This window comes from Phalaenopsis equestris, unplaced genomic scaffold, assembly GCF_001263595.1.
Source record: "Phalaenopsis equestris unplaced genomic scaffold, ASM126359v1 Scaffold000878, whole genome shotgun sequence".
Lineage (NCBI taxonomy): Eukaryota > Viridiplantae > Streptophyta > Magnoliopsida > Asparagales > Orchidaceae > Phalaenopsis > Phalaenopsis equestris.
In genome coordinates, this window is record NW_018165318.1 from 1,361,461 (window position 1) to 1,373,494 (window position 12,034).

The following is a 12,034-nucleotide window of genomic DNA, read 5'->3' on the forward strand; positions in this document are numbered from 1 at the left end:
ATATATATATATAATTTTAACTTCAATTATTCATACTATCTTAGCTAAGTTATTTATCAGTGTAAGTCATGCTTTATTGTCTATACTGCCCTTTAACTCAATGTATTCTTTAAGGAATCCTTTGAAGTTAATCATATCATATTTAGTTGAGTTTTATCCCTATTTAGTCATAAGATTTTGATTAAGCTCTTTCATTATTTGGCTATATAATATAATTAAAAATCACTTTTTTTAAAAAATTTTGTACTCATACCAAGATTAAGGCTTTTCTTTTCATTGAGATGATCATTATTCGGATTAATCTTGTTTTCTGAATATGTAGAGTTCTTTCTTATTGTCCATAGTTTTTTTTTTTTTTAAATATTTATAAAAACTGGAGTATAAATATTCATTGCTAATTGTTCTAAATTATCACCCCTTATTGTGGTGTATTTAAATATTTATGGGGAAGTTAGGACAAAATATCTCTTAATTCAAGAATTTGATCTATTCATAACTCGTTAAATTTTATTATTAAGTGATTATCATAATTATATCATATTTTTTTTTTCAGATATACAAACAATCAGGAGAAACTCACTTCAATTAATCTCTTAAAATTTATTTTGAATATGTTGGTGTATATATAAAGCCAAAAAGTGACCAAACTCTGGATTAGTCAATCTTCTTTATGCACCTGGAAGGGGGTAAAGAATAGGATTGCTCATATTTAGCACAAAACAATATATATATATATATATATATATTATTTTCAAACATCTTTCAAGCCTTTCAATTTTTACTTAAGAAGTTGACTTTCTTTAATCCAATAATATGATGATAAATCTTAGCTTAATTAGTTTATTTTACACAAATTAGTTTTGTAGCCACATAAAAATATGAGCCGACCCTCATAGTGCTGAGACTATTTTTGCACACATTCTGATGTTGTGATAAATCGCAAACCTTATGTAGCTAGGTTTGTCAATACTTAATCCTCATGGTGTATATGCTTTGCCTTTGTATGCTGTTTTAATATGTCTGATTAGCTTCTATTTGTTTTGACTATATTTTCCAGTATGATGAAGTTATATTTTTCTTGGAGATATTAGATATATGGCCGAGTATGTATGTTGTATTGAAATTCCATCATGACAAATTGGAGCATCAAAAATATTAAAAAGGACAGCCTAAACATTAGTAACAAACAAATCCTATGTGATGCGATGATATTATTTAGTTTTATTTGTACTTTTTTATTGTGATGTGATGTCCTTTCAAGTACTTTTTTTTGTCTATAAATGTACCTTTTAGTTTATAAATGTTTTATATATATAATAAGGTCCATGCAAATATTTTTTAATCGAGAACAAATGTGAGATCCAGGAGTATGTATGTGTGTATGTATCTTAGCCATTAATTTCATTTTATTAACCATTAATTAATGTCAGACCCAAGAATGTTAGACATTAATTATATATAATTTTATATATATATATATATATATTTGTATGTCTGTCTGTCTGTATGTATATACGTACGTACGTACGTAGGTACGTACGTACGTACCTACCTACATATGTATTAAATATGATCTATAAGTAAAACCCAATTAACCTTTTTTTTATCTTCAAAAGCATTTAGAAAACCTAACTGCAACAATCTCTACTATTGATTTATATGTCATTAGAACGAAAAGTTGTTGAGATGCATACGGTGTCCGATCTTCACTGTCCATCACAGCAAAGATGTTTAACGATGGACCCTATTTTGATTTTTTTTTTTTTTAAATTGTTGTGATTAATGGTGGAGAACAGACGCCATATGGAATAATTTTTCCATAAGAACACATTATTTCTTTTCATCTTAATAATTAATTACAACTCTCTCTCATTGTTTTTTTTTCTTATGTTCTAATTTGTGTTAATTGCTTGGAACTCATGCATTTATGTGGGTTTTTAAGATAAAAATTTTTCTGATTACTTGAATAAATTGGTTAATCAACTTCTGATTAATTTAATAAATATTTTTCTTGATTTTAAAACTTTTTCAAACCATTTTTAAATATAAAACCTTATTCTCTCTATTGTTTGGATGAGTAATAAGAGGTATAAAATTAAATTAGCCAGCCATCAATAACGGCTCACTTTATGCCTTATGGATTGATTTCAAAACAAATTATTTTATTTGTATAATTACCTTTGAATATAGTCTTCTTTAACAATTAACCAAGTAAATTAAAATACAAACATGTTATCAATAATCGAGAGCATCACTTGCATGTTTCTCAAATATAATTATATATGAGCTAAGGACCAATGGAAACCCATTTGGGTCTTCTATGCACTGGTCTTAGCTAAACCCTATAGCAGTAATTTCATGCTTGATATGTCCTCAAAATTAAAAATTTTATTTCAAAATGATTGTAATATACATTTTAATTAATTACTCAGACATTACAACCATCTTAAAACAAATCTAAAAAATCTTCAAATTCATTCCTATTAAACTTAGATAACATATCCAAACGTTTTTTTTAATTATTATGAAACCAAATATCCAAAAAAATTGGTTGGAGGCTTCACTCCTCCCATGCTTTTCAAGCATCAATATTCTCTTTACATACATACAATCAAATTCTTATACATTTACATATCCAAGCCCTAAACTTCACTTTCTACATTTATTACCACACAAATATTTCATCTCACAACAAAAATACCACAATGTTAACCATTTCATGTAAAGGTAATGTGGCATTATGTAAAAATTAAAGTCCAAGAGTAAGGTATGAAAATCCATAAAAATTTACTAGGCATGTATGTAAATCTAATAGAGCAACTTAGGGACTGTTTGGGACAGCTCCACATGTTTGAAGAAGCACAAGTTGCTGCAGAAGAAATTGCTTTCAAAAAAGTGGTGGTCATTATAAATTTATTTTATTTTCAAAAATTTACTCTACAGCGTTCTAATAGCCACCACACTTTAACAGGTTAGGTTGAAAAAACAGCTTTCTATCATAGAAATTTTTAAAAGCAGTAAGTGTGGTGGAGGTCTGAAAAGTAAAACAAACAGACAAAATGTCCCAAATAGACCCTTAATTGAAATATGACACCAGAGAATGCCACATTATACAGACCAATAGAAAGAGGTAAATCCACTTTTTCCATCAATACATGAGCGCAATAACAAAAAAAGGCTAAACTACATAATCATTGTTCAGCATAAAAATTTTAATTTTGCAAATAAGGTTTCATCTGCTTTATTTCTTACTTGAGGCCTAGTGCAAAAGAGAGCTTAGGACGAGCTTTATTTTTACCCAAAAGTTTCATCTGGTTCGCCCTCTCTTCTTCCTCTTCCTGTTTCTTCCTCCGCAGCGCTTCTTCCTTCTGTCTTTGGAGCAGTTCTAATTCTTGGTAGCGCTCCAGCTCTTTCTGCTGCTGCTCTAGAGCTTCTCTCCTCTGAGATTCTTCAACTTTCCTCCTGTTCTCCTCCAACATTTTATCCAACTCTTCTCTTTCTCTGCGCTCTTGCTCCTGCATTTCAAAGAACAAATGACAAGAAAAGAAGTTGAGGATCAGCAAGCATAAAAACTATTGACATAACGGCCAATTTACTGAAAAGTTGCCTTAATAATAGCATACACTGCAACTAACCGAGTATTTTTTTTTCAAATACTATAAATTAATTTAAGAATGGAGGTATTCGGGTGAAGAAAAAAAGCTATAGAAATTTTGTTCCATATTGCTGTTGAAAAAAAGGCAAACACATTTTGGTCTTCTGTAATGGTCATACTTTATGTTTGCCTACTCCAGCATAAAAGAAAAAAATTTCAATATCTGAAAGGAAACAAACATTAGTGTACTCCCACAGCATGTAATTGCAAACATTAAGCAATTTCCCATTGAACTTGAGAAAATGCTCCCCAAAACTATCACTACAAATAAATAAAAAGGGGCTTTTACATTCATACCGTTCAATTCTTATCTATTTATATGTCGAACACCCAAACTTTAATAATTACATGAATTGCAATCAAATCTTTAATATAACATAAAAAATACGACTATTATCGACATTTCAAAAGTGAAATACACCTTTTCATGTACAGGGTTATCACACCAGTGTTAAAAACATAAAAATTAAATTTTATGTGTAAGAAATGTAAATATATAGAAAAATTAGTTCTAGGAAAAGTTGAAGGAAAAATAATATCGACTATAAGGTTAGGAAATAAACAATGACTTGAAACAAGTGTAGATTAATACACACCGCCTTTTTCCGAGCTTCAATAAGAGCATTCTCTTTTTCTCTGTCAAGTTGAGCGTCAACCTCCTCAATAAGCTTCTTCCGACCTTCCATAATCCTTTTCTCTACTTCCAATCTGACCTCGTCGGAGTTCAGAATCTCTTCAACCTTTTTTCTGATTGCTTCTTCGACTCTTCGAGCAGTTTCTTCTTCTAACAGTTTCAATTCTGCTTCTTTTTGACGCCTGTTAAAAAAAGAAAAATAGAATGTTATATACGAATGCCTGCTCTTCGACAAAGCATTAGATAGGTCAATACCTATAAATGATTTTGAGGCCTCAAAGTTGCCTAAATTTAGCAAGCAGCATCAAATTCTTCATAAACGTTGATGAAATAGACCATTTCCTTTCAGTCCAATCCCAATATTTATGTACAAAAAGCTTCATGTTTTTAAGGCATACCTTTAAAAAAGAGTGGAGGTCCAAACAAATGAGATTTCAAACTGGTGCACAGTAGATAAAGCAGGCACCTTATAGATCATCAAATATAACAAGTAGAACTACAGCAGTAGCTTCCTTCAGAAAAAGCCTGTGGAGAAGAATGTCAAAGTAACCAGTACCACGTTTAAAACTAATTATGTAATTAATTCCTGCATCAATTATGGCTCTGACACATTCAAAATACCAGCTAAACTTGAAAACACACAAGGATGTTTTATCACTCTTTTTTCACCATACTAATGGTTAATTTTAAAGCTCTAATAGCTTGGTCCGTATTGTGACTAAGGAATGGAGCCAAAATGAAACAAAAATGTGCACTATTGCTACAAGAACAAGTCCTGAAGTGATGAAGCTACAAGAAGCAGCACTAATTGATCAAAAGTAATTACAGAGAGCTTAAACTATGTATATCCTAAAAGGTTTAAAAATGCGATAACATCGCCGCCACCAAACAAGGACGAATAACCAAAAAAAAAAAAAAAAACTAAATATTTGAAAAAAATCATGAGATCTCTTCGCCTAGCTCAGGCATCTAGCAAATTTTACTTCATAATTGCGAGTTTGACCAAAGGTGGTTCATATAGGATCACAGCTGGATTTGAATATCCAAATAGTGTGTGCTCTCGTTAGGTATAAGTGAGAAACCAAACGAGCAGCAAGGATGGGCAATCTGTCTAGGTCAGAAACAGATTACTGAATAGTACTTTAGGTGGTCCTGGAAATCGTAAAAGTTGCTAAAAATTATTAAGAACATCACAAAACCAGGCTCATGTAATAGGCTGAAGCATAACTAAGAAGAGTCTGAATGTACCAATTACCAATATAAATAAAAAATTGTATTCCAACTGTAACGTTACCATGACCTCCAAGTATTATAACACGTTCATGCAGCAAAAAAAGCCCCAGTCAACCCACAAAAAAAAAAAAAAAAAAAAGGCACGGATCTCAGCAACGAGCACACCGAGTCAACATGCATTAGTCTTAAAAATCATTTACATATATACCACTAATTTCTTATGTATTTACATATCTAATACCTAAACTTCATTTTTTACATTTTTAACAGCCAAATCCTCACATAGCATAAAAGTTACCACTATTTTTACTTACAAAAAGTGTGATACACTTATTCATCCATAGGTAAGTTGACAAATTTAAGCGTTGGATAAGTAAATCCATAAAAATTGAGTGGTATGTATGTAAATCTTCGTAATTTTAATGTCATTTTAAAAAGATTAGTACCTACTTTGCATCTGCAGACTAAGGAAAGTGAAAAATACAAAAAGGCTAGATATCCTCTGATATATAGAAAATCAATAAATTAAAACCAACTCGGCCTTCCACATATAATGATATATTCTTTCAAGCGTTCAAAACACTGGCTTGGGCCTTGTAGACCAAAACCATACCACGATGCAAAAATAACTGCTCTTGGATCATAGCTTAATATTTAGTTGCAAATTTAATGGGAAAAAAAGGAAAAGGAAAAGACAGCTAGGGAAAACAATTGGATTTGAAGGAATAACTGATGAGGGAATAAGGATGGCAGTACAGTCAAACTCTCCACAAAACTTGGAAAAAAAAATCCACTGTACTCATTTTCTTTTGACCAATTTTAATGTCTGGTGCCCTCTTGCTCTGCTCCTTTATTGCAAAAGAGGATAAACGTTCATTCAAAATTGACTTTATTTTTATTTTTTATATAGAGTATAATTATATCAGTAACAATAGTTTAAATTATTGCTGCCACTCCAGTCATTTGACTTGTAATAACTTGTGTAACGAGTTGTTTTAATTTGTTACTTTAAATGAAAGGTTTTCCTTATGTTAAGAAACTCTAATTTATAAGACATCATTGATTGAGTGATATTTCTAGAATCGTACAATTTACATAAAAACTTTTTAATAATTCTAGCATGTTATGTTGAGATTGTTGCAAATGTCAAAAAATGGAAGCTACATAAAACAGTGTCATTGGGATTCTATTTCTTGCACTTTTAAGATGTTAGCGCCTTACTTGAAAATCACCGACTTGCCCCTATCTTTAAATTGATGTAATTTTGAGACAAATCACTTTAAGTGCCATTCACCTCCATAAGTGTTAAGAAAAGCATTCTAATCCATTTTCAATCACTAAGTGTAATGAAAGCTTACATATTTGTTCATGTTATTTCCTTTCTACTTTAATCAATCAACGATCCAGATTACAATTTAATATTCCCATTCATCTATTCAGACACAAAATGCGAAATTAATATATCCGTGATAGGGTTAGTGTAGCTCCAGAGGCGGACAAAATTAGAGAGAGTAGTCTTAGATGGTTCGGTCACATTAAACGTTGATCATCTGATGATCCGAATAGGAGTGTAGATGTTTTAGATTTGACTTATGTTCAGAAAGGCATAGGTAGACCTAGAAAGACTTAGGTATATTATACAAAAAATGATCTTAATTTATTAGAATTAAATGAAAATATGACACTAAATAGGATGCAATGGAGAAAAAAAATTGATAAAGGTTTGTTGTTGTTGTATTCATCTATTTTTGACAAAGTCATGCTTGACAGATAAAAAGAAGTCCATGTCAATTTCTTAGCTTTTGTTAAGAAAGAACCTGAGCCACATTCACTTATTATGCGAATTGATTGACAATAAAAAAACAGTGAGAAAACAAACAACCAATAATCAACAAAATTTATCTTCTCTATGTTTTCCACACAAATCAAAACTGTGGTATGATTGCTTTCAAACGGCATTCCCAAACAAAGCTTAAGTATAATAAATCTTGAAAGATATGTGAAGAAGAAAAGAAAGAAACTGAGATACACAAAATACACAAATAATTGAAATCTATGGGAACAGGTCGGTTGGTTCAGCTGAAACTTTAGTAGCCTTGTATCATTTAATTAAAATATTGAACCTTGCAACAACAAAATTAAAAGGCAATAGAATATGATGCACATAAATTTAAGGAAAAAAAAACCATATGCTAAACGATTATTCATGAAATGAATTTTTTGAAATCTCAAGTTAAAAAATATATTGTTCTTCCCAAAACCTTTAAGTTAGCTCCCATTATAAATGAAATTATCTCACAACTTCTAAATATTATGCAATTTAAAAAAGAAGTTATGCATTCCTGTATTGCTACACATCCAATTCTTATATGCATAACAGTTGGGAAGGGAAAAAAAAAGGAAAACCAATATGCTCATTAACACAAAAATATGAATTCCTTCATGCTCCGCCCAAACATTATCATATGCTCAAAATTTGAAAATTATAGGGCTTCATAAAACAGGAAGGATTTCACAACAGCAAGGAGGCTGACATTTTCATTTCATGTAACATGATTAATCCTTGTTAATAAATATGATTCATGTAAAAAAAGGAGAAAAAATTTATTCCGTTGCCCAATACGGAAGGGGAATCACAATAGGAAATAAAATATAAGAGACAAGAAATATAATCATGATTGAATGCAAGTGTAATACACCATAATGAAAAGAGACTCAAGAGGGTTAAGGAGAAAATCAGAAACCTTTTCTTTTCTTCTTCTTCCTTTCTTAGTTTCTCAATGGAATTGGTGAGCTCTATTGACCGAGCAATCGGACTTTGAGACTTCTTAATAGGAGACTGGGTGGTGCTCCTACTTCTTTGTCTTCTATGTCTCCTAAGAGATGGTGAACGGCTTTTTCTCCTCCTAGGAGTAGGCGAACGACTTTTGCGCCATCTTGATGAAGGAGATGGGCTTCTTCGCCTGATAATAAACAATTATATAATTAATAGTAATAAGAAAATATCAAATAAAAAGCTTGAAAAACTTGGCTTAATAGTTATCAACACAGTCAATAATATAATATGCACAGTTACCTCAAGCATTGTTAAGAGTAATCTTTGCATACATGATCTCTAATCAAAGAAAACCCTGAATTCCAAATCAATCAAGAAAATAATAGATTTAAATTTCTAAAATTATTATGTAAGAACTTTGTGAATTCATCAGTGTGTTTATGTGCATGATAAACCAAGTGAAATCAGCTGCCTATGCAACTCAGATTAAAAAAGGTCACATAGCATAAAATTGCAAATAAAAGGGAAGCAAGGATTATGCAGTAGCAAAGTCACATCGACCAAATTTCACCACACGGTTACCATAAAAACTAATAAAAAAAAATTAAAAAAAAACTGAGAAATAAATTTTACAGAAAATATCAAGTAGGTTTTAAAGATTTGTCAATTGACATAAGAAACAAAGCACACCAAAACCAATGTCAAGTTCAAAGGAATAGGAAATAAGAAAGGAAGATTTGCATGCACGCCCCATAATTTCTATGCATTTACATATCTAACACCAAAATTTTGATATTTACATCTATACCAACTTACCTATGCATAGAAAGGTGTATTACACTTTCTAAGAGTTAGTGAGTGGTATTTTTGATGTGATATGAAAGATTTGACTGTTATAAATGTAAAAAATTAAACTTTAGGTATTAGATATGCAAATTCATAAGAATTGTGTCGTATGTATGTAAATGCCCCAAGAAGAAATCATGTTATCTAACAATAAAAAAAAGAATTGGAAAAGACCATGCTTACTGAAACCCTTATCCTTTGGCTCAGGTTCCGGATCAATTTCTAGTTGAAAGATGGTAACTTTTAGAACTTTATTCACCATCAGCAGCAGCAGAAGGCAGCCAAACCATGTCTTTTCAGAATCAGTAACACACAATAAACCCGAAGGGAACTAGCTGAATGTAAAACAATTTTGTAAAATGAACCTTTCTTCGTTTCATTTTTTACTTCTAAAAAAAAGTCCCACAAAAAAGGAAAACAAACATCAAATAACACAATTATGAGATTATGATTGAAGCTTTAGGTAAAAGATGTTATTTTCCATCAAATCAAACAGGTTCCTCATCCTTTATCTACCAAGCCTATCTCATGTCCAATAATACAAGTGCAAACTGCCATTCAATATATATATATATATCTGGGAGTTCTAATTGCTCTTTTCATTGCCAAGATTGAAAGCATAGATTCCTTGAGCTTAGTTTAGTAAAATATACCATAAAAAACAGTAAAAATGAAGTAAAATCAAACTCGGTAATAATAAAGAAAGACTTCAACAAGTATATATGGCTTGTAAAGTTGAAAAAACAGCTAAATTTGCAAACTTTAACTGCATTAAATTGAGCCTTCTTTCACGTGAATGCCTCTTATTAATGAATCAATTCATCGATAGTAACCAAAAACATGCGTTCAAATCAGCACTCAAATTATGGTGTCTTGAATCAAATATTCAAAAATGAAGTAAACATGGTAAAACAAACACAAATATTGACCAATTAAGTGACGAGAAGTAAGAATATAGAAAATATAAGAGAAAAGGAACAAAAAAAACGAGCATTTGTAATTAACAGGCTCGTCCACCTATATGAATATGGAGATCTACTCCGATCCCGTCTGCTTCTCCTGCTGCTGCTGTACCGATGGCCGCCCGGCGATGGCGACCGCCATCGCCTGCTTGAAGGTGACCTAGAAACTGTACGAGGCATCCCTATATGCCGCAACTAATTCCCTAATCAATGCCCTAATCCAAGAAAAAAAATTCCACTTTTATAATTGGTCAAGAATGGAAAATTAAAATAAAAAGAGATGTGCAGCAGGAACAATCACCGTAAGGATAGAAGATTCCGATAGATATCTCAGGTGGTAAAGGGCATATCAAGCGGCGATCGTGTTTCCGAAGTATAAAAGAGAAAAGTTGTGAGATTCGATGAAAAGATATCAACGCCGACTGAGAAGGCAGACTGAAGAGATCGAGACCTATAAAGAGGGCACGATTGTCACAAAATCGACCGGGGACGACGACGATACGATGATACAGAAGAGGAGGGGGTAGATGTGTGGAAAGTGAGGCAGATGGTACATCTTAGGGCTTAATCACCCGAAAAATATATATTATTATAATTCGGGAAAATAAAATCTTAGCCTTTTATTTAATATTTTAATAATAAATTCTAATGTTTCGTATTTTAATATTTATATAATAAATTATAATTCATCCTATTAATATTCACGTTTATCATCACATAGAATCATAAGAATATCAAATAGTTAATCCCAATTTTAATTGTAGCATTTGAATAATTTTATCATAATTTAGAGTTGAATTATATCTTAAAACTTTCATTGATCATATATACATGCCGAAAGGATCAATTTTGAATTTTTAAGTCTATTTGAGCTTCAAGACACGTTTCAAATATTTTTTTTTTCCAACAACAATAAGCATTTATCCCAGTAAGGGCTCATTTGGGGCGGCTAACCCTTTTTCAACAAGTTGTTGTCAAGCTGTTTCTTGGAGAACCAACATTTTAGAAGTTGTTAAAAAGTTGCTGATGAAAAAACATCAGTATATTATGGAGATATGTTATGTTACTGTTGTTTCTGATGAGAATGACTATTTGCCCTTATATATGTAATATATTCAAGTATCTGATAATCAGAACTAAATAACAGAAAGAGGTCGTACTACCAAAAAAACTAACAGTACAGTACAAAATATTATAATAAATAAAAAATGATAAGTTATTTGAAGCAAATGACTATAATAATGGAACAACCACAGTAATCAGCAAGCCTAGAATGATGTTTGTCTTGAAGTACGGATAATGAAGTCTTCGGGACAATCTACTCTCCATGTCAACATCTCTCCTCGACTGATCACAGTCTGGAGGGAACTCATCAATATCTTCAATCCAACGGAAGAAGTTGCAATTTGCAGAAGTCCTATTTCTGGAACAAGAAAAAAATCTTCTCTCATAGTTGTCTTCCCTTTTGGATTGGTACTAAACACACCTATCATCACAATGACACAGAGGAACTTTTGAAGTATTGATGATCTTGAGCAACCTAAAGTCAATGTTGAATTGGTCCTTGTAGAAGATGAGGCCGGGACCATATGGAGTGGTCGCTTGGTCATGCTCACCGTCAACTTAAAGCTTGGTGGAGGAATCGTAAATGCAGGCGTTCTGCAACTGATCCACTTCTCCTTGGGTAGTCATCGATCATTTGGCCACGGTGATTGACCCAAAAGCTTTCATAGAGTATTTTGGAGCCATCAATAGAGAGCACAAATAAAAGAAAGCAGAGGGAGTGAAGAGAAAAGGATTGCAAAATGTAGTGTTAATTCAACCTCACCCTTAAACATATAGGGTAACTAAAGAAGCGGAACCATCGCACAGGTTAAAAAAAAATCGTATAGTAATTTTGAAAACACGTTGATAGAAAAAATCACATC

The 12,034-nt window shown here is 31.7% G+C and overlaps 1 protein-coding gene across 1 annotated transcript; it reads right to left on the reverse strand.

Annotated features, from left to right (window-relative positions):
- Positions 1–3,101: 3,101 nt before the first annotated feature.
- LOC110032097 (uncharacterized protein At1g10890) lies at positions 3,102–10,657 on the reverse strand. The gene is made up of 5 exons (XM_020735609.1): positions 10,408–10,657; positions 10,162–10,321; positions 8,267–8,485; positions 4,252–4,471; positions 3,102–3,515 (listed from the first exon to the last, which is right to left on the reverse strand). The coding sequence occupies exons 2-5, from the start codon at positions 10,284–10,286 to the stop codon at positions 3,249–3,251; spliced, it is 831 nt and encodes a 276-aa protein (XP_020591268.1). The 5' UTR covers positions 10,287–10,321; positions 10,408–10,657; the 3' UTR covers positions 3,102–3,248.
- Between the last annotated feature and the right edge of the window lie 1,377 nt (positions 10,658–12,034).